At 43.9% G+C, this 19314-nt stretch overlaps 1 protein-coding gene across 3 annotated transcripts in view; it reads right to left on the bottom strand.

Annotated features, from left to right (window-relative positions):
• LOC135308974 (unconventional myosin-X-like) overlaps window positions 1-19314 on the bottom strand; it is an 87761-nt gene that overhangs the window by 48369 nt on the left and 20078 nt on the right. The window contains exons 4-14 of one of the 3 annotated variants that reach the window (XM_064434750.1): window positions 16239-16426; window positions 15863-15997; window positions 12488-12612; window positions 11187-11200; window positions 10500-10584; window positions 8919-9022; window positions 7678-7807; window positions 6705-6823; window positions 3029-3175; window positions 2198-2298; window positions 252-318 (exon numbers count right to left, since the gene is read on the bottom strand). In XM_064434750.1, the coding sequence (XP_064290820.1) occupies window positions 252-318; window positions 2198-2298; window positions 3029-3175; window positions 6705-6823; window positions 7678-7807; window positions 8919-9022; window positions 10500-10584; window positions 11187-11200; window positions 12488-12612; window positions 15863-15997; window positions 16239-16426 (1215 nt within the window). Of the gene's footprint in view, window positions 1-251; window positions 319-2197; window positions 2299-3028; window positions 3176-5780; window positions 5907-6704; window positions 6824-7677; window positions 7808-8918; window positions 9023-10499; window positions 10585-11186; window positions 11201-12487; window positions 12613-15862; window positions 15998-16238; window positions 16427-19314 lie in introns of those variants that run through there. The other 2 variants (XM_064434751.1, XM_064434753.1) reach the window with 2 other exon arrangements.

Raw genomic sequence — 19314 nt, forward strand, 5'->3', positions numbered from 1 at the left:
CACATTAAGGTTTTACTTGAATGCTAATCCCTGTTTAAAACTGATACCCTTCCTAAGCTTCTCAACAATAAGCTGAGATCTGCTTTCTTGAGCTGGAACCATAGGTAGAACAGCTCATGCTTTTGCCAGGTCACTATGGGAAGAGGATCTAAGCAACTATCTGCTTTTAAAACCAGGAAATGTCAGAGAAGATCTCAAGACACTCAGCAGTCCCCAGTGATTCCTAGAAACTGTGACAGGTAACTGCTTACCTTCTCAATAAGGTCCAGGCACTCTGCATTATCCATCCAGTCAATGGCTTCCCAGTTTATCCCTTCCCTAACAGTCAAGAACAAACAGAAGAAAGTTGTGAAATGCAAGATCCAATGTCCTGGGGCATAGGAGAGCAGAAGTAACTGAGACTGGCAGCTGTCCCAGGACTCAAGGTGATTTGCAGGAATTAGGCTTTGCTATGGCTGAGGAAAAAAAAAAAATAAGCAGCTCCTTATTTCCTGCTAAGATAAGGAGCTGGAAATAAGAGACAGCCTTTCTCATCCATACCAGTGACTTAGACTGATGCTTTTCTTATAGTCCTTGAGCAAATTCCACATTAACTTTAAGCCTGTGCTCTTTCTGGAGTGATGAGCATCAGCCCACACAGTGGTGATGATGGACAGTTTGCTAGACAGCTTCAAGAGTCAGCTGCTGACCCACCAGTCTGGAAAGCAGGCCTGAAGCACATCTGCCAGAAGACTGAACCACAGTTCACAGGCCCACCATGAGAAGAGACTGGAGAGAGTTTTCAGGGAGTTTTGAAGAGGATGACACTGGTAAGCTGTGGCCTGACATGCAGGGAGCCTAGAGGGTGGCCATGCATCTTTCAGAATAGGAACTGATGTACGTACAGCAGTGCAATAATGTACTTTGAAAATCACCCATGACATTCTGTTAATCTGCTGAATGTGTTTTTCCCCCTTACCATCTTATACTCCTGTAATACAGGATATGTCTCTTTTCAGAATTCAGAGAAGCCTAGAATAACTCTTAAGAATACAAGGAAGACTAGAGGCTATGTGTGAAGCTACTTACTGACATTCTGATACCCCCTCCTTTCAGGTGGAGACTAACATTTCCAAGACACTGGAGCTGTTGCCTCCAAATGCTTCAGAAAAAGCTTCATACTTTAATGTTCAAAGCATTAAGATGAGATACATGAATCTGCTTAATAAGCCTGAGGGAGCAGAGCTTATATGGTGAAAGATGAGCTTTAAGTAGATTGCCTTAGAATAATTTGATATGTAGTCAATAAAAAAACCTCTCAAACCTCTCATTCCTTCCAAAGTTTAGCCACAGAACTTAAACTTCTCTGCAATCATCAGGAAATAATCATTTGTCATGATGGTACCATTTTTAATACAAGGTTCCTGCAATGGTGGAACTGGCCTGAGAAGTGAGCACATAAATAGCCTTGCAATTTTGCAATCTTTAGAATTTAATGAATTGCCTATTCAACCGTCTCCCTTTACAAGGCTGCTCTCATTTGCCCTCACTGACCCTATTCAATTCCTTCATTCACAAACATAAAGGCTTCTGTTTCAGAGCAACAACTGAAGTATTTGACTAGCAGCCTTCTCTAGAAGCAGAAATACTCTAGAACATCACAGGTACTTCACAAAATACAATCCAATATGAAGCCCACAGAAGAGGAAAAAGCTGTGCAGAAGGCCCCAAGCTCAGCCTGATGTAAATCTTGCTAAGGAAAAGAGTCCTGTTCACAGTACAGGAATCTCTAGGACAGAAAGAGCTGTCAGATATCTCTAATTGTCTATGTTTAGGGAATTTCCTTTTTGCACACCAGGATTCCGTCTGCATTACACCACCACTGCCACAGATAAATCATTACCAAAGTCAGTCGTACACCCAGTGACCATACAGTCTAATGGGTTAAAGCCCAGGAACTTTCCATTCAGCTGAGAGACAGAAGGAACTCCGGAGTTTCTAAACACTACAATGGAGAATGCTTTTTCCTGGAGACAAGTGACTTATGCTGGCAAAGCACATGGGCAATGCTTATCAAGACACATCCACGGTCAGGGCTGTACTAAGGCCCAGCTGCCTCTCCTGCTTCAGTGGCAGGGACTGAGCAGCACAGGAGAAGTGATGTCCTCCCTCCTCCCACCCATGAAAACAGTGGGGCCCCACTCCCACCGTTTGTCACCTGTTGTACTCCAGCTGCTCCAAGGAGAAGATGTGTTTGTTGAAATATTCCTGGAGTTTCTCATTTGCATAGTTAATGTTAAACTGCTCAAAACGATTCACCTGCAAGAAGAAGCAATTATCAAATTTTACATTTTTGTTCCTGAGCTCTAAAAGAATCTATACCAGCAAAAGGGAAGGTGCCAGGCTTGGAGTAAAGCCAAAAAACATAGTGGTATCAGGTGGATATGAGGAGGACAGTATGAAGAGGTCCACTAGGAAAACAGCTTTTGTAGCCCATGAAAGGTTAATTCAGTAAACCTAATTCACAGTAAAGCATGCTAAAGACAATTATGTTTCTCTTCTTGGAAGAAAGAAAGAAATTCTTTCTGTTTCTGTTAACAGTTCTGTTAGAACTGTTAGGTCACAGGGCCTTCTCTTCTGTGAAATATCTGAGCAGTCACTCTATGACTGCTCAACATACATCCCACATCAGCTGTAGTTAGGAGCATCACATGCAGGATTCCCCACACAATGCAAAACAGATGTAAATAAACAATGTACATATAGGATTTGGATAGTTGGTTTGCATACAAATCAAAAATTCAGTATTATCTATCACAGCAGATCTGCTTAGGGTCTGTATCACAAACAGACTTTGAACATCAGCCTGAATATGGCTGGCAAAAATGGGCAGCTAAATATATCTTTCTGCTTTCAGGGGAAAGTGGCAGGGTAGAGATTCCAGAATGCCCTATGCTATCCTCACCAGGATGCAAACCCACCAAAGTTTCTTCCAATATGCATCAACATCTCCAAAACCAACCCACCCCACAAAAAACAAAATCCTGACCTGAAAGTTCTCGAAGCCAAAGATATCCAGGATGCCCACAGACTTAAAGTTTTCCTTGCCTTTGATCTTTGTGTTAATCTTGCTAATGAGCCATGAAAAACACTGGGAATAGAGTGCCATAGAGAGGGAGTCCCTGGAGTCAGCTGCCTGTAAATACAGAGAGAAAAAATGAGTCACAAAGAGAACAGAAGACATAAGGGCCACACGAGTCCCTGTGGACTGCAGGCTCCTCCACTCCTCTTCAGGTTTCTCAGCCTCTGTACTGGCTGTGCACAGTGCAGTATTTATTTGTAACAAGTTTTCAAGTAGCCAGACCACACACAGACAAGCCATAATCTTTGGATATGCACTTGAGAGGGTGAAGAAAGTAACAAAATCAGTGGCATTTTTTGGAACAAGTGCTGGGACAGGGAAGGTGGCAAAATACCTCACAACTAAGCCCACGGGAGTAATTTGTATCACCTGAGCCAACATTGGCAGTGACAGGCAAGGTATCTCGGTTCAGTTCTCCTAGCAGAGCTGTCAAATGGGTGTCTGCTCAGTTCTCAAAAAACTGGTAGGGCAGGATTTAATATTCTGACTATTCTGTCACCAAGTTGCCCTCAAAAATTCTCTTTCCAAAGCATTCCTGCAAACAGCATTATCCTACTGGAATCCAATTAGGCTGGCCAACAGCCAGGACACATGCTCCAGAAGTTCATGGGTTGAAACTTTGCTGCAGTTGACTCAACATCCGCTGCAGATACCATAACCAAGTGTCACACATGAAAAAAATAACTTAAATTGAGATCACTAACAGGCAGTAGCTAATTGAGTGTATGTAAGCATGTGGATGAACATCCAAAATCAAACTTCTGGTATCTCAAGCAAAACCTGATAGCTGCACAAGGAGTGGGCTGGTTGCATATTTTGATAACACTTGGACAAACAGAAGTGGCACACCTTAAATCCTCCAATTAATAAAGAGACATAAGACAGAACCACAAATTGGGAGTCGGATCATGTGCTGTCTTCTGCACATAAACTATTTAGAATGGGAAACCAGAGTTCAGGGTTCTGGAAAGACAAGAAGGCCAAAAATAAGGGTCCCTAACAAGAAGACATGATCTCAGAGGACAGAAAAAGGAGCCAGGAGAGAAGATGACAAAGATCATGACTGGAAGAAAGATTCTGGAAATGGGGAAAGATCCTGGAGATCAGACACATGGAGATGAATGTCAGGGCATGCCCAAGGACCTTGGCTGGTAGTACCTGAGACTGATAACTGCAACTGCACAATACAAACCCAGACAAGCTTTTGCCCAACCCTCTTGGACAAGCCACAAACTCCCAGTTGGGAAAAGAAGTTGAGATCTAGAGAATTCCAGAGAATGTAATGCTGAGGGGAGAGCGAGCCAGTACATGAAATAATCAAGTGGGGTGAAAGCTGTAATCTTGTCATTTCATAAATAAACCACAGCAAATAGATTACAGGTTGTTCCCTCTGTCTTGCCTGTGACACCAGCAGGGCAATTCCTTCAGTAGGCCAGACCAGCAATGACAGATCTTCTAAATGCACCCTCACCCCCTTCAGTTTTACAACCCTAAATAACATGAGCTCGTTGCTAATGGCACAGGCCAACTTCCCGTGCCTCACAAACTTCTGAGGACCAGCCTGCCAGATCCTCCTTTTCACCCAACCACACTGGTTTTCTCCTCCTTGGTACTATTTCCTCTTCAGCAGCTCAAAGTTGACACAGAATAACCTCCCTTCTCCACTGAAGAGAACATTTCAAAGCACGGGCACACACGCCTTTTCTGGCTATTTCTTCTCTCCATCAGATGATCTGCCTTATTGGTTGGGACTAAAAATGCCCTCAAGGCCATGCCTCTGCAGTGTGTCTGTCTATGCAGTAAGTTGGACACATTTTCCAGGAACAGCACCTCCCCATCCAGCTGTAAGCAAAGCCACTTTCCCCACAATATGGCTCAAATGAGATTCTCAAAGGCGCCTTTCATCCTCCCAGCTCTGCCTGCCTTGAGGCCAGTTCATCCATTCAGCCCACTGAAATGTCAGAGCTCAGAGGGGTAACGAGCCCATTACATAATGAGAAATCCCCAGCACAAGTGGGAATAGGTGGGTGCAGCACTTAGGGCTTAGGCAGGAGCAGCCTTTACAGTGTTGAGTGCAACAGGCTCACCTAATGAAGACAGCTAAATGGCAGCATCCACTTGCTATCACAATTTTCTTGTGGCCTTGGTACTTCATTGGGCTGCAAGCAGTAAGTGTGGGGTCCAGTATACACACATGTGGGGAATAGCTATACTATCAGGGAAAGCTCTGTTCAGGGAGACTCTGTAAATCCATTGCTGTGGACTGCATGAACTGCCTCTGGTATTATCTGTTATCCAGCCTTGCACACTGCTAGAGAAAGATGTGGCTTATTTAGAATAGACAGCTGAGAAGAAAACGGTGGTGTTTGATATTGAGGATATCTACCACAGACTACAGGCTGAAAAATATTTTTCACACAATTTCACTGCAAAGAAAGGTCACAGACTATGCAGAAAAAGGAGACAATTTCTTAAAGGAAAGCTTAGTTTGTGATATATTAGCATGTGTGTCCACCACAAGAAAACAAGCAACTACTCTACCATAATGAGCACTGCTGAGACTTCACCTTGAACACAGTGCCCAGTTAGGGGCACTCCACTTCTTAAAAGATGTGGGAAAACAGAGACAGAAGACAAAGAGATTTAGAAAATTACTTACAAGGAAGCACTGAAGGAACTGGATTGTTTAGCTTAGAAAAGAGAACACCACATGAAAAACTTCACAGAAGCCAAAGCTTGTAAGGTGGACAGCTGGGATAATCTAAAATATGAGGAAAATCTTTTCAACTCCAGACTCCACTGCAGCTAAAGCAGGATACTTAAAGATGCTGTGAAATTCTTTCCATGGGAAATCTGAAGGAAAGTTAGACAGACATCCATCAGAGAGAGTCTAGTAACTCTGGCTTCTCTGCCAATGTAGGCGTTGGATTGATAACCCTCTGCAGTCTGTGCCAGCACATGATTTCCATTACAGATGTTCATTTTGCTATAACAATGTGCCTTTTCCATGCTAGTAATAGTACTCCCTGTCTTCCAGTGTCTTGCATTTTATTAATGACAGAGGATTTTCTACAGTTATCTGTGCATGGACCTAAAACACCAAGAGTGCCCTCAAGTGATCAGCAACACCACAAGAGCTACGTATCAGTTTACTTGATCCTCCTTTGTGGTTGTATGGATCCAGAAAGAAGCCGCTGTGGGGTAGCAGCCTAACATCTCTCAGATGTTTTGTGGGAATTGTGTGCCAGCTTTTACTTTCCAGTAAACACAGTGCAGCCGGGAAGTTCTGCAGCTTAAAGCATACACACATGCAATTACCACAAAGCATCTGATGCACCTTCCCATGACACAAATATGACCAGCTCCTCGTGAGTGAAGGTGACTTAAAACCAGTATTGTGCACTGGCATTTGCAGGTGGACTCCCCTGTAAAGCCTGAAAAGCAGAGTCAACACTGGGACCTGAGCTACCAATAAGGACAAAATACCTGAGGGAACAGGAGGCCCTAGGCTGGAATGGGTGACACAGGAGGAAGACTCAGGGCCTGGAAATGCAGAAGTGGAAGGATACACTAGGACGCTTACCTGCTCCACAGTGAGAGGGGAGCTGATCTCTTCCCCACGCAGAATCATGGACCTCTGTGTCAGCACTTCAGAAAGCTGAAAGGCGTCCAAGCCCAGGAGGTCACTGGCAACATTCAGCACTAAAAGGAAGACACAGACACACGTTTTTCTCCTGCATGGATCCCCATCACTCATAGGGATATTTTTACAGTTCAGTGAGGAAGTCCCAGGGACTTCTACAAGGCAGGTGACTAAACCCCAGCACAAAACACACTCCCTCTTACTTGAGTCTCTTGGGCATACCCAAAGCTGTAGGTTCACATACCCAGTCTGAGGCTCATATACCCATTATAGAGCACAGTCAGGTACTCATGTTAGTCAGCCTTCCAGCTGACAACAGGAAGAGCAAAACCATGCTTAAGACTTGGCACCAGCAAAACACTGCATGAGAAGATATGTTTTTGTAAAAGCAGAATACTGCAGTCTGAGCATGGGATTGCTAAACTTGGATGTTAAGATGAGAGGCAATTAACTTAAGACTTGAAGAAACACTTGTAATACATATTTATTGCTTCTGTCTGTTTTGGGACTCACTTTGCAGACCAGCTCAGATTAAACAACCGTAACAGAGTGCATTCTAGCAACTGCTTCAAATGAAGATGGGGGAAAGTCTCTAACAAATCACTTTTATCTCAAACTCCTTCCTGATCCTATTTCTTCCATCTCTCTCAATCCAAAAGAGAAACTGTGAGGCTGTGGACTCAGTCTGAGAATATCAAGGAGCACAAATGGATCACAAGGCCACAGACCAACTAAATCCCACTGGCACCCGGGAGCCATACATCCTGTGGCAATGCTTCTGTAAAGTTAAACTACAGGGAACCTGCTGGTGAAGGCACTACAGACCAGCATAACAGAGGGAGAAAGGAAAAGGCTTTATTGGGGGCCTTATGGGGCTTTGCATGGTCTACCAAGTTGCTAGGGTCCTACTTGCCTGCTTTTGTTGTAACCTGGGCCCCACCGGCTGTCATGAATTCAACGTTTCCCAAATGAAGTGTGCCAGAAAGAAGTTTGAAGATGTCTCTGATTTCTTCAGTGCTGAAGTCCACCACCTTCATGGCAGTCTGTGCAAAACCAAACAGCTAATGTTAGCTGTATGTACAGCCAAGTACAATGCAACCATCGGAGCCAGGTCCAGTGTGTGTAAGATGTAAAACTCAGAATTACAGCTAGGTTACAGATGTTACTGGATGGCTTCCACATTCTCACTTATTTTCTTCCCTGAAGGATGGATCCATATAAGATACTTAATTTACTCTGATCCGCATAACCCCCTTAATTCATTCTTAGTATAGCAGATTTATGCAGCAACATTTAAAATCAGGCTTTCAGCATTAACTGTTAGATGGCTGGAAAGAGATTATCAGATAATAAGGAAGTATGGCACATTCCCTCTTAATGCCTGCATGTGAGCCGGGGTTTTTGGGGCATAAATTGACTTTGAGAGGTAGGACCTACTCTTCATGCATGTACCCTGTCAGTGGAGCACTCTGGGGTTCTAGTTCCCGTCTTACCTCCAGCATCTCTTCAGCTGAAGAATAAATGCCATATTGCCACTGAATCTTCTGCTGTACAGGTGCTGTCTTCCCTTAAATCACACCTAACCAGGAGGTGCTGAAATCCTAAGCTGACTCTACTCGTCTTGCCTGTCTGGTTTCGCATACATTATTAAAGCCTTCAGGCCAACAAGCGTTATCAAATAAAACATGAATTTGCACATTCATCCTGCTAATCCCTTAACCTCTGATAAACAGGTGTCTGTTAAATCTCTGTGATATTTCAGAATAGGTGGTTTGCCCAGGTGATATAACTTCACTGGAATATTTCTGGAGAACAGTACCTTCAGACCAAACTCTTCCCCTTCTAATGGTCAGTCTGAGGTTTCCTGAATCAGACTATCTAGGAGGCTTCCACGAACCATTATGGGGTGGGATTATGCTACCCCAAATTCTCTATCATTCTAAATTATTATTCATACTGACTCTTTCCCAAATTTTCCCATTTCTGTACAATAAATCCACTTTTTTAGTCTTGTTTTAGCTGAGTTTTGGACTTGTTGAACACCAAATTTTGGCTTAGGGCAAATCAATTCTGCCTGTGAGATCTAGATCATGCAGCATGTTTAGTCCATGAGACTGTGCCCAAAAGCTCAGGAGGAGTTAGGACTGGACTCACCATGACCTTACTGAACATCTCTACATCATTCAGGTTCTCATCAGTCACACAGCCAGACTGGTTCAAGTAGCGGTAAGTCTCTGGCTCACAGAGGGAGAGGCTCTCTGCAACAGAAGAAAAAGAGGCAGGGGAGAGACAATAATTTATTTAGCAACCAGTCTTTTAGTCCATAGAAGAAGAGGGTGGGAGAGTGTGCTGTAACAAAGCTTGCAGATGGTATGCAAAATAATTTAGAACAGTCAAATCCCAAGCTGCAGAGTCTCAGAAGAATATCTCAATAGTGAACTGACTCAAGAAAAAAACTTTTAATTCTAGCTCCAGAACTGTACAGAAAAATAGTCTTAACTGTATACATATGGTAATGATCTCTCAATTAGATATCATCACTTGACACAGAGTTCAGAGACTCACAGTCAGATTTCTGAAGACATTTGGTGCTAAGCAGAGGTTAAAAACTGAACGCAGTTCATAAAACTAAATGTAAAACCGGAATTGGGTCTCTGTATATTTGCCATGCAACTACATCTTAAACACTATCTGCAGATTTGATCCCCCATTTTGAAAAGAACATAGGAGAGCATAAAGATCAATGGAGAAAGGAGGCAAGGATGATCAAGAGCCAAAACCACATTACAGATAGAGAGGTGAAGCAGCTTGGGACACCAGCTTGGAGAAGTAGATGGGGAGGAATAGCAGAGTTCTGCTGAAGAAAAGGATCTGTTTTGTATGTTTTCCCTAAGGAATTGATAATAACCACGATCCCCACTATTTTCCTTTGCTTTAGATTGATCTCTGAATTGACCTAAATAGCCATTCCTGCACATACCCCCTAAAACTGAAATTCTCCTCCCTTCTACTCCGTCAGACCCAAATATTCCATCTGGCTATCCTAACACAGAGAAGCCAAAAGCATAAAGAAATTCCCCAGCCACTCAAAACCAGAGTACAATTGTAACATCTTCCTGCCTGCCTATCTGACCTCACCAGAAACATCATCAGTGCTCAGCAATGCCTGGGACAGACACACACAGAAGTTGTTAGGGGGATGCTGCACTACAAAGAGGATTCATCCACGGGCTGCAGCTGCCACTTTCTCTGTGTGCACTTTTCCAGACCCACCTCTCCCTTCCCCAAGTACATAGCTATAAACCTTTGTTCAGACACAAGACATGTTTTGGCTCTAGTATCTCCACTACATCACTGGTCTTTGTAATTCTTCTCTCTGCTATTACCTGTACTGAAGATTTATTCTAAAAATATATCAGTCCATCCTCTGAACTCCTTGAACAGCTCCCATCAGCAAATGAATCAAGATTCTACCCTTCCTCTGCCTCTATCACCTCATCACTGTGCACATACTTCTTCCTTCAGCACAGAATGCCTGAAGTCTTTTTTCATAAGGAATTTTTGTCATCCTCAGCCTCTCTTAACCCTCCTTTCTGTTTCCCACAAAATCACCATATAGCTGGCCTTCAAGAAGTTACATATCAAGTACATGAACTATCCATGCTCTGACTTATACCTGCTTCACATGTTGGACTGGAAACAGGACAAGAGACATATCCCAGAAAATGAAATTACCTTTCTGCTCCCCGCTCACACCAGCTAGCAGAGCATAAAAGATGTGGTAATTCCGCTCCCCGGGGTTCTGGTGTACCACCCTGTTCTGAAACAAAGAATACAAGAGTAGCCAGCAGAAAAAGATCAGACTTGTGGCTGCAAAGGCAAAGAGAGGACCAGGATACAGGTATATCTCCAGGGTCAATGCACAAGAGGGGTTTCTTGCTATTTAACAATGGTTTTGTCAAAGTAAATCCTACATCAAGATCTTTGTGGCTGTGCAACTGAGCACACACACTAACAAACTGAACTTTGTCAGTTCTGGCCCTGCTCCTCAGTGAATTCCTGACTCCAAAGTAAACTACATCCAGTCAGAGATGCCTGCATTTGGAGTTGTACCCATATGCTTCTCTGTGGAGCTGCATTTCCAGGTACTTCTCACTCCCTTTCTCCTCAGTAAACAGTTTTTCTTGGAGTCTGTCTGTAATGCACAGAGTTTATCAAAGATGGGAGAACAGGCTGTGATAGACACAGAACAAACATTGCTCCTCTGCCTCTTCCTCCGCTGGGACAGTTGCAGTAGTAACACCTCAGGAGCTGACGCCTACATGCTGCAGTGCACACAGCCTCATCCAGGAGGTGATCTGGCACTGCCACACCTTCTCTGAGGAGAGGGCTCACCCAGCACTCAGTGGAGGTGATACCTACCTTTTCCAGTAAATCTGAATAGCATGTTAAGGAAAAAACATCCAAGTGACAGAAGCAGAGATTTCTTGATGACAGGCAAAAAATCTTCTAGAAACATTGGGATGAACCCTGCAACAAATCATGAAATAACTGACACTTTGCAAAGCAGGTAAAGAGTGCTTCTAAACATCATCTTAGCTCATCCTCTCTATTCACTGTCTAAGGAGGTATGATATGCCAAAGAGAGATTTCAAAGGGCAGGGCCAGGTAAAGCACAGATAAACTAACAAAAGATGAGCCACATTAGGGACACCTAGAAAGATTAGAGGCCACTCTTATCTGAAAGCCTGCATTGCACACAGCAAGTCTTGCATCAGTTCCCATTGCTGCTGCAGGAGACTGCTATCTTAAATCTACTGACAGCACAAAGAGCAGAGGCCAAACAATCCAAACCTGTCATTTACAACAGCAGTAAATTCATCTGGCTGCTACTCCAGTGGCAATTGGTGTGGCTTGCAGTCAGCAGCAGCTTTGAACATACATCAGGAAATGTAGCCAGGGCAGCTTTACCTCCCTCATGGAGACAAAAGAGATGCCAAAGCCTTTGGGAGAGGGGTACCTGGCCATACAGGGAAGGAAGTCATCATGGCTTAACACAGTTTGACTGTGTCCAATCTTCACTGTCCTTCTTGTCACTGGAACAGGCTCCCCACAGAAGTGGTCATGTCACCAAGCTCATCAGAGTACAAGGAACATCTGGACAATGTTCATAAGTCATATGATTTCATTTTAGGTAGTCCTGAGAGGAGCAGGGAGTTGGACTTAATGATCCTTATGGCTCCTTCCCAACTTGAGATATTCTGTGATTCTATGACTAGGGTTCCAAGGTCCACTGAAGATGGCAGCCCAAAACAGATACTCATAATTCTCTTATTTATTCCTACTTTGGTCTCACTTTTCTCAGTCATTAATTCATTGGCAGAGCTAAGATAAGTGAACAATTTTATGTGGAGCAAACAGGATGTAATCAACCTAGGGGATCTTCCGAGGTAGAAAAATCCAGGGTTTTAAGGAGTGTTGAGATTAAGGAAGTGAAAAGTCAAACTACGCCCCTACCTAAAGCAGTACTGAGACAAAAGGTTCCCAGAGTTAGGTGCTGCAGAGCCACAAAACAAACACTTATTCCCTCTTTAAGTTGCAAATTTGCCCACAGCTGTAAATTGACTTTGAAGAACTTTGATGAGGGATTTCCTGACCTACACTGAGCTCCTCCTCGTCTTTGCTCGCTCCATCCATTTCTGGTGCACTGCAGAAAAGGATACAGTCAGTTACTCGGCCCCCCTGGATGTGCCCATGTTGAGAGAAGTGCAGCTGGATGAACTTGCCAAAGCGGCTGGAGTTGTTGTTATAAACTGTCTTGGCATTTCCAAAGGCCTCCAGAATGGGGCTGTAGAAACAAGGCAATGAGGATATCATTAGTGATGGGATACCATTAAAACAAAGTGTGTGCCCAGTCTTCTGACATTTGCACGCTGTGTTCTGCCACGAGAGATTTATTTGTTACAGCACCAGCCTGGACAAGCAGGAAGAGCTCAAGGGAAAGGAAGGATGGCAAGAGCAATTTAACACGCTGCTAGATAAATTTTAAACCTTTGGGATTGCAGTTAATTAAATCAGTCCCCAGTCTGTATGGGCAGCTGGTGCACACACTGTCAAGGGCATTCCCCACCAGTGTGGCTTGAGGAAATGAAAGGTGGCAAGAGCCAGCCAGGCTGTGTCCTCAACACAGCACATCCCATGAATACAAGTGTACTTTTTCAAGGATTTTCAGAAGCATTAGACATATACAGCAAACACTCTGTAGCTTTAAACCACATACTTCTATATTCATTCTACCTTTTTTCCTTCTGCCTTTGATAAACCATCTTGTAAAATTACAGGCAAACATCTTCAAACTAACAAACAGTAATAAAACAATTTGTTTGGTACTTAAATTTTATACTCAAACACACAAGCCCTTGTTACCTAAATCTTGCTTAGGCTGATATATGTTACATGGTTTCCAAGTAGAGAGACTATACACACACTATAGATTTGGAAAATACATTCTAAGAGAGTATCATCATCCACTTCAGGTCAAAAAAAAAAAAATAGGGACAAAAAAATTATCACCAAACATCAGACAAGCCATAAATTGAAGAATTTTGTCTGCTATGCACCTTCCCATCTTCAAGAAAAAACAGTTAAAATGCTTGGTACACAGAACAGTACAAGGGAAAAGCCTAAACCACTCAAAACTGACACACAGAATCCAGGATTAAAATATTCACTTCTGCAATTAAGCCAATTCCAAAATAATCTGAAGGGCTGACAAGCAAGAAATCACAGAGATGCTACAAGAACAGCCTGTATGTTTTCATGTCTAACTTTAAAACATACGTAGTTTTAAACAAAAATTATTGCTGTTATTACCCTGAGAAATACTGGCTTTTAAATATCTCTACAGATCCATTGTGCAGTCACACTGGAGACTGGGGCAGATATGGGATTATTCATGAATTAGTAACTATGGCATAAAAAATAACCACAACTAGACACCCTGGAATTTGCAGAAGGCTTCAGGCCCTGCAAGGGTTAGCTAAGGGAGAGCTGTGCTTAAGGAAATAGTCAACAACCTTCAGGAAAATCCAGGCAGTACTTTCCTAACACCTGTTGAAACAATTGCTTTCAAGTAATAAGGATAGAAATGAAAATTCCTCTGTTGTAACACACTACAACCATTGAAATGCCCGTTAGAGAAATGTGGGTGCACAGATCAGGAAAGTTCCTTGCCCTGGAGGATTTGAACTCCAAGACCCACACCTCTGAAACAAGTATGTAAAAGGACACTGCACAGAAATATCCACATCACTGCCATGAATCAACAAAATTAACAGGGACAGACAGGAAAAGGGAGGACAGCATTGTTCCTTAGTATGTGCTGGGCTTCAAGCATGAAAATCCACCAAAAGTGAACCTGAGGAGGGCCACTGTCAGAGCAAGTGCAGCTGAACTCCAAACACGTGAGGCAGGGTCCATAGGAGCAGCAGCAGCTTCTGGGTCTGGGCCAGGCTTTCAGCTTCTTGTCTTCAGAGAAAAGGTGACAAACCAGATTCTCTTGCACCCACATTGCAATAGTTCATGTAGCACTATAGATGTACACAAAACAGGTTGTGATCTCTTACTTCACTCCAGCTCACAGCTGTGGCATCTCACAGACTCAGGAATCACCTACCCACCATCATAAGCTCTCTGGATCACTGTCAAGTTATCACTTCACTGCTAAGAGTGCTTGAGCCTTCTAAGCCGCTTGCCTTAAAGCAGATTTTGCAGATCTTAAGTCCTGACTGTACTGCTCTTCAGAGCTTTTTTCCAATTTGCCTCCATGCCTGCTAAGACCTGCACACCTGCAAAGGATAAATCATCCAACAACAGTCTCTGGAACACCAGGGCCAAGGGCAGCAGCTCTTCTCCTCAAGGCTGCTCTGCTTTATAAGGACCTAAAACCCACAGTGCTCTCACAGCTGCCTCCTCTGGGGGTTTCTGCAGCTATCACAGGCTCCATCTGGGACTAATCTGCAGCCTCAGCCTTGACAGTACCAAACTGCAGGACTGCCAGCAAGGTTCTTCAGCCACAGGCAAGACAGTCTGGGAAATTTTAATGCAATTTGTTTAATATAATTCAGGTATTGAGGAAAACAAGGACACAAACAACAAAACAGATGTATCTTTCCTGCCACTTCCCCAGGCTTACCTCAAGTCAAACACCTACTGTCCTCTATTTCTTAGCTTTCTTTTGTACCTCAAGTTACACCCATTCCCTCAAAACTTCCCCCAGCATCGCAGCACAGGAGCCTGGGGTCACACTCAGGACTGCTCCTCTCTGTCATTCTCTGCTTTCTTATTTTCTCTGCTGCTCTTTGCCTCTTACTGGCTTTCCTCAGCCACTTTGCTTCTTCAAGTTTTCCAGATACTTTTTGCCTTCCCTGTTCCAGCATAGGTCACCTGTGGACTATGGTCTCTCAGGGGCATCAGGACCTCTTCTGGCATGAAGTATTTTCCCTGAAATGTGTCTCCATTCCCTCTTTGCTGCCAGCTTCTCTCTCAAACACATTTGATTCAGGCACCATGCGCTTCCCTGCTTGTCTGATGCCTCATCAGGGTTTAGGTGGGTGGTGGTTGTTCCCTGGTGCCAGCTCCCATGGCATGGATGGTTCTCCATGAAATCACTTGCCAGGACAGCAGGAGAGCTGCCAGGTTGCCTGTGGGACCCCTGAGGGCAAGACAAACCAGCAGCCTGAAACACAGGGAGGCTGGGGAAAGCAGGAACTCATAGAGGAAACCAGGAGCCAGAGTCTGGCCACTGTGAGGACAGCTACAGTTGAGAGCTAGAGCATTAATTCTCCAGCTTAGGAGACACATCCCCACACTGCTGTTGGAAAGAAGCCTAATCCATCCACGGACAGCTGGGAGAGCAGCCAGGGGGAGGCATCGCGGCAGGACGGCAACCTTAGCGTTTCCCTGATGTGGCATCATGCTGTGATCCTCTCTACCCAGCTCTGGCTCCATCCCTGCCCAGAAGGCAGGGCCCCCCAAAGGCAGGGCCCCCCAAAAGCAGGCTGGCCCAGCACTCTGGGTGCCCACGAGGGTGACTGTACCTGCTTTCCAGGATGGCCTCTTCCACGTGAGTGCTCTTCTCAGACACAGGGGCCCCGAGGGAGGTCTGGCTCATGGCTGACAGGAATTTCAGTAGCAACTTGGTGCTCTCAGTTTTTCCAGCTCCACTTTCTCCACTGTCAAGAAAAAACATACATTTCATTCACAAATCCAGGACAGACAGAGCTGACGACCATCCTACCCGCGGCACAGAAGTGATCTCTAGGAGCAAAGGTGTGACATCTCCGCTGTGACAAGCAGGGATCAGGCAAAGGCTGGGAGGGTGGCGTGGGCATGCAGGCAGATGTCAATGCAAATGGAACAGCAGGAGCAAGGCGTGTGATGCGGCCACGGAGTAGCTGGTTCTCCATCTCTAACCTTATCAGAACACACTGGCTGTCATGACGCTTCCACAAGCAGCAGTAGCACTCGTTAGCGGTGGCGAAGATATGGGGAGGCAGCTCACCCAGGCGGTGCTGTCTGTACAGCTCTATGGCATCCACACCGTACAGACCAGGGATGGGTTTGTAGGGGTTTACTGATGCCAAGATGGAGCCAATGTTTGTCTACGGGGAAAAAACAAAACACAGAAAGGAAATGAAGCGAGCTCCTGGGAAAAAAAAAATCACAACAAAGGCAGACCCTGAAATAAGTCATGGTGAAGGAGAAAGCCTAAATAAGGACACTGGGCTTCAGCAGAGAGCTGCACAATTTGGCAAAGATGTCAAATCCCAGAGAACGAGCTGTACAGCTGGGTATGGATGGGGCACTCTGAATTTTGCTGCTTTATAACATTTGTATCCAGTTGTCCTTATTAAATTAAGCTTACACAATTTAAAAACGTGAAGCCATCTTCACACCCAGCTACTTTGCACTGCGCTTGAAGCTGAGTAGCAGAGCCAGGACTGAAAGAGTGTCAGAAGATACCTTCAATGCCCCTATCCACAGTCCTAAGCAAAGGGGGCTTAGAAGGGTTCAAGAACCTCCTGAACAGAGTTGGAACACAAACACACACACACTATACACATGTGCAAAGAACCACTAAAGCATATAATTGTTCTTCTGCTGAAAAAATGCTGTTTGGTGCAGCTTAATTCATTTGGTAAACCAAATCAAAATTGACAGCTGAAGATAAAGCTCTGGATTTCAAGTCAAAACATTTCTATATTTTCTAAATATTTTATTTTGAAAACATTTATTTTGAAAATCTCATAGTCCACAAAAAGAGGTAGCAAGATTTAAAATAAAATACCCAGAAAACAACACTGAATTTCAAATGTATTATTTTGCGCAGTGAGAAGGAAATTAATTTTGCTTTTTGGGGCATGACTTTTTCGGTTCAGCCAACCAGCTGAAATCCAGTTACTCTCAGAGCTGTAGTTCAGAGCAATGGTGCCACCTCTCTCCTAATGATGGCTTTGTAATATGGTCAACATCCATGCTGCTGGTGTGGTGGCCCCCCTCACAGGGACATCCTGGACTGCTCTACTCAAGGAATACCCATTCTCAGCAGACATGACCAAATAAACACTTAGATTGCTGCAGGAGATGTCAAGCTTTGTGGCCAGGGAAAACATCTAACATTATTTCCAAACCATGAACTAACTACAAGTCACCCATCAGATATAAAAGCATTTGAATGTATCTGCTGGAGAAGCTGTAAATTAAACACTGGGTGACAAGAAAGACTCATCAGGCCAAATGAAATCTGAGGCTATAGCAGTGCCAAGCTGTGAAGCCAGAAGCCAGACTGGTAAGATGCTGTAGTCATCACCAAAATATTTAAAACTCATTTATTAAAGCAGCACTCAGAGATCATCAGGGAGGGGGGGAAAATCACCTAGGCCAAATTGCATTATCACTATAAACACACTATGATGGATCAAGTCCTGAGGACCCTCTGAGGGACCTTTGTGGGCAGAAATATAATTAATTGGTAATGAAAGCAATAAGCAAGCGGATGATCTTTGGCCAGAGATGTGGAGAGAGAGAGGAAAGCATTGAGTGTCAAAACATGATTGGGAAAAAACATTGCACAGGCAGCTGAGGAACAGGCATTGCCCAGAGACGATAAGACAGAAATGTCCATTCTAACTCTTCTCCCAGACCTTCACAGCATCTCTTATTCTCAGAGCTCCTTTCCAGAGAACTTCTGGAAAGTCCTTTCCAGAACTTCTTCCAGTACAGCCATCTCTTTCAAAGGTGTTCCTAGAAAACTTTTCCACCACCCAGTTGCAGTCTCCTCATCACATTCATTCCCTTATAGACAATTTCTATCCATAATTTTTAACAGCAGTAAAACCACATACATGCTAGCTACTCTATCAGCAAAACAATTGCCCTTAAAGAACTCTCCAGAGCAGGGCAATCCACATCTGGCAAGTCTACTCAGCCCAATAGATCCTGCTTGGATGGTTAGGCATGGCTTTGCTAGGGACAGCACAAAATGTGGCAGTACAGCCCCTGGCTCATTCCTGCATCACTCACATTGTTTGGTCTACTTTTATTAAGGAATATAGGAATTATAAGAATGAAGAGGGAAAATGCAGGCTGTTGCTGTGCTCATATAATTTCCTTCAACAGTTGGGTAGCGTTTGAATAGTATTTTTCTGTAAAACAAAAGGTACTGTTGAGCTTGTCAGTACTGCTGTAGTAAATTATGGGTGCCAGACCAGTCTAGATATACTGCTACCTACACTCCCTAATCAGAAAGAGTCCCCTTTACGAGCTCACAGTGGGGTTAATAATCCTACACTGAGGGGTTCTTCCCAGTGCTGAGCATGTTACAGAGGTCAGGCCCCCTCATACATATCCAAAAATTTCACACCCAAGGTGCACATCTGAGATTCATGCACTATGCAAAGGCAAAAAACAAGGGGTAAAGGTGTTAAGCTTTAACACCTTTATGCAGAGATGGAGAAGGCACAGAACTAATGCTCAATAAGAGAAGGAATGACACATCAGAGCTAGCTGAAAGGCTTAAGGAGGTACAGCTGCTATGACACTGCTGGTGTTGTGGCATTTCTGGTACAAGGCACAGACTGAAAAGGAAGAGAATCCTGCAATGCATTTTAAGGTGTGAGGAAGAAAAAACAGGAAGAATATACCCAAATGGGTCAAAAGCTGCACAAACACATAGCATGTGTCAACACAGGACAAGAAGAGAACAAGGATATGGGCCATGAAAATAATGTGTGCACGTGGGTACTGTCACAGGGTCACAAGGCTGAGTTTACAGACAGGTGTCAACAGAAAAAAAACCAACAAAACACACCAAAAAAAAAAAAAAAAAACAAAAAACAAAAAACACAAAAAAAAAACAACAAAAAAACCCCATGAGAATTTACAGTCTCCTTTGCATCCAGTGCAGGAGGTGGTTCAGAAGAAGGGTCACTTTACTGATAATTTACTGGAATACAGGTGCATATGATTTGGTTGCCTTGATAACGGTTGC

Source organism: Passer domesticus, chromosome 10 (genome assembly GCF_036417665.1).
Source record: "Passer domesticus isolate bPasDom1 chromosome 10, bPasDom1.hap1, whole genome shotgun sequence".
In the NCBI taxonomy this organism is placed as follows: Eukaryota; Metazoa; Chordata; class Aves; order Passeriformes; family Passeridae; genus Passer; species Passer domesticus.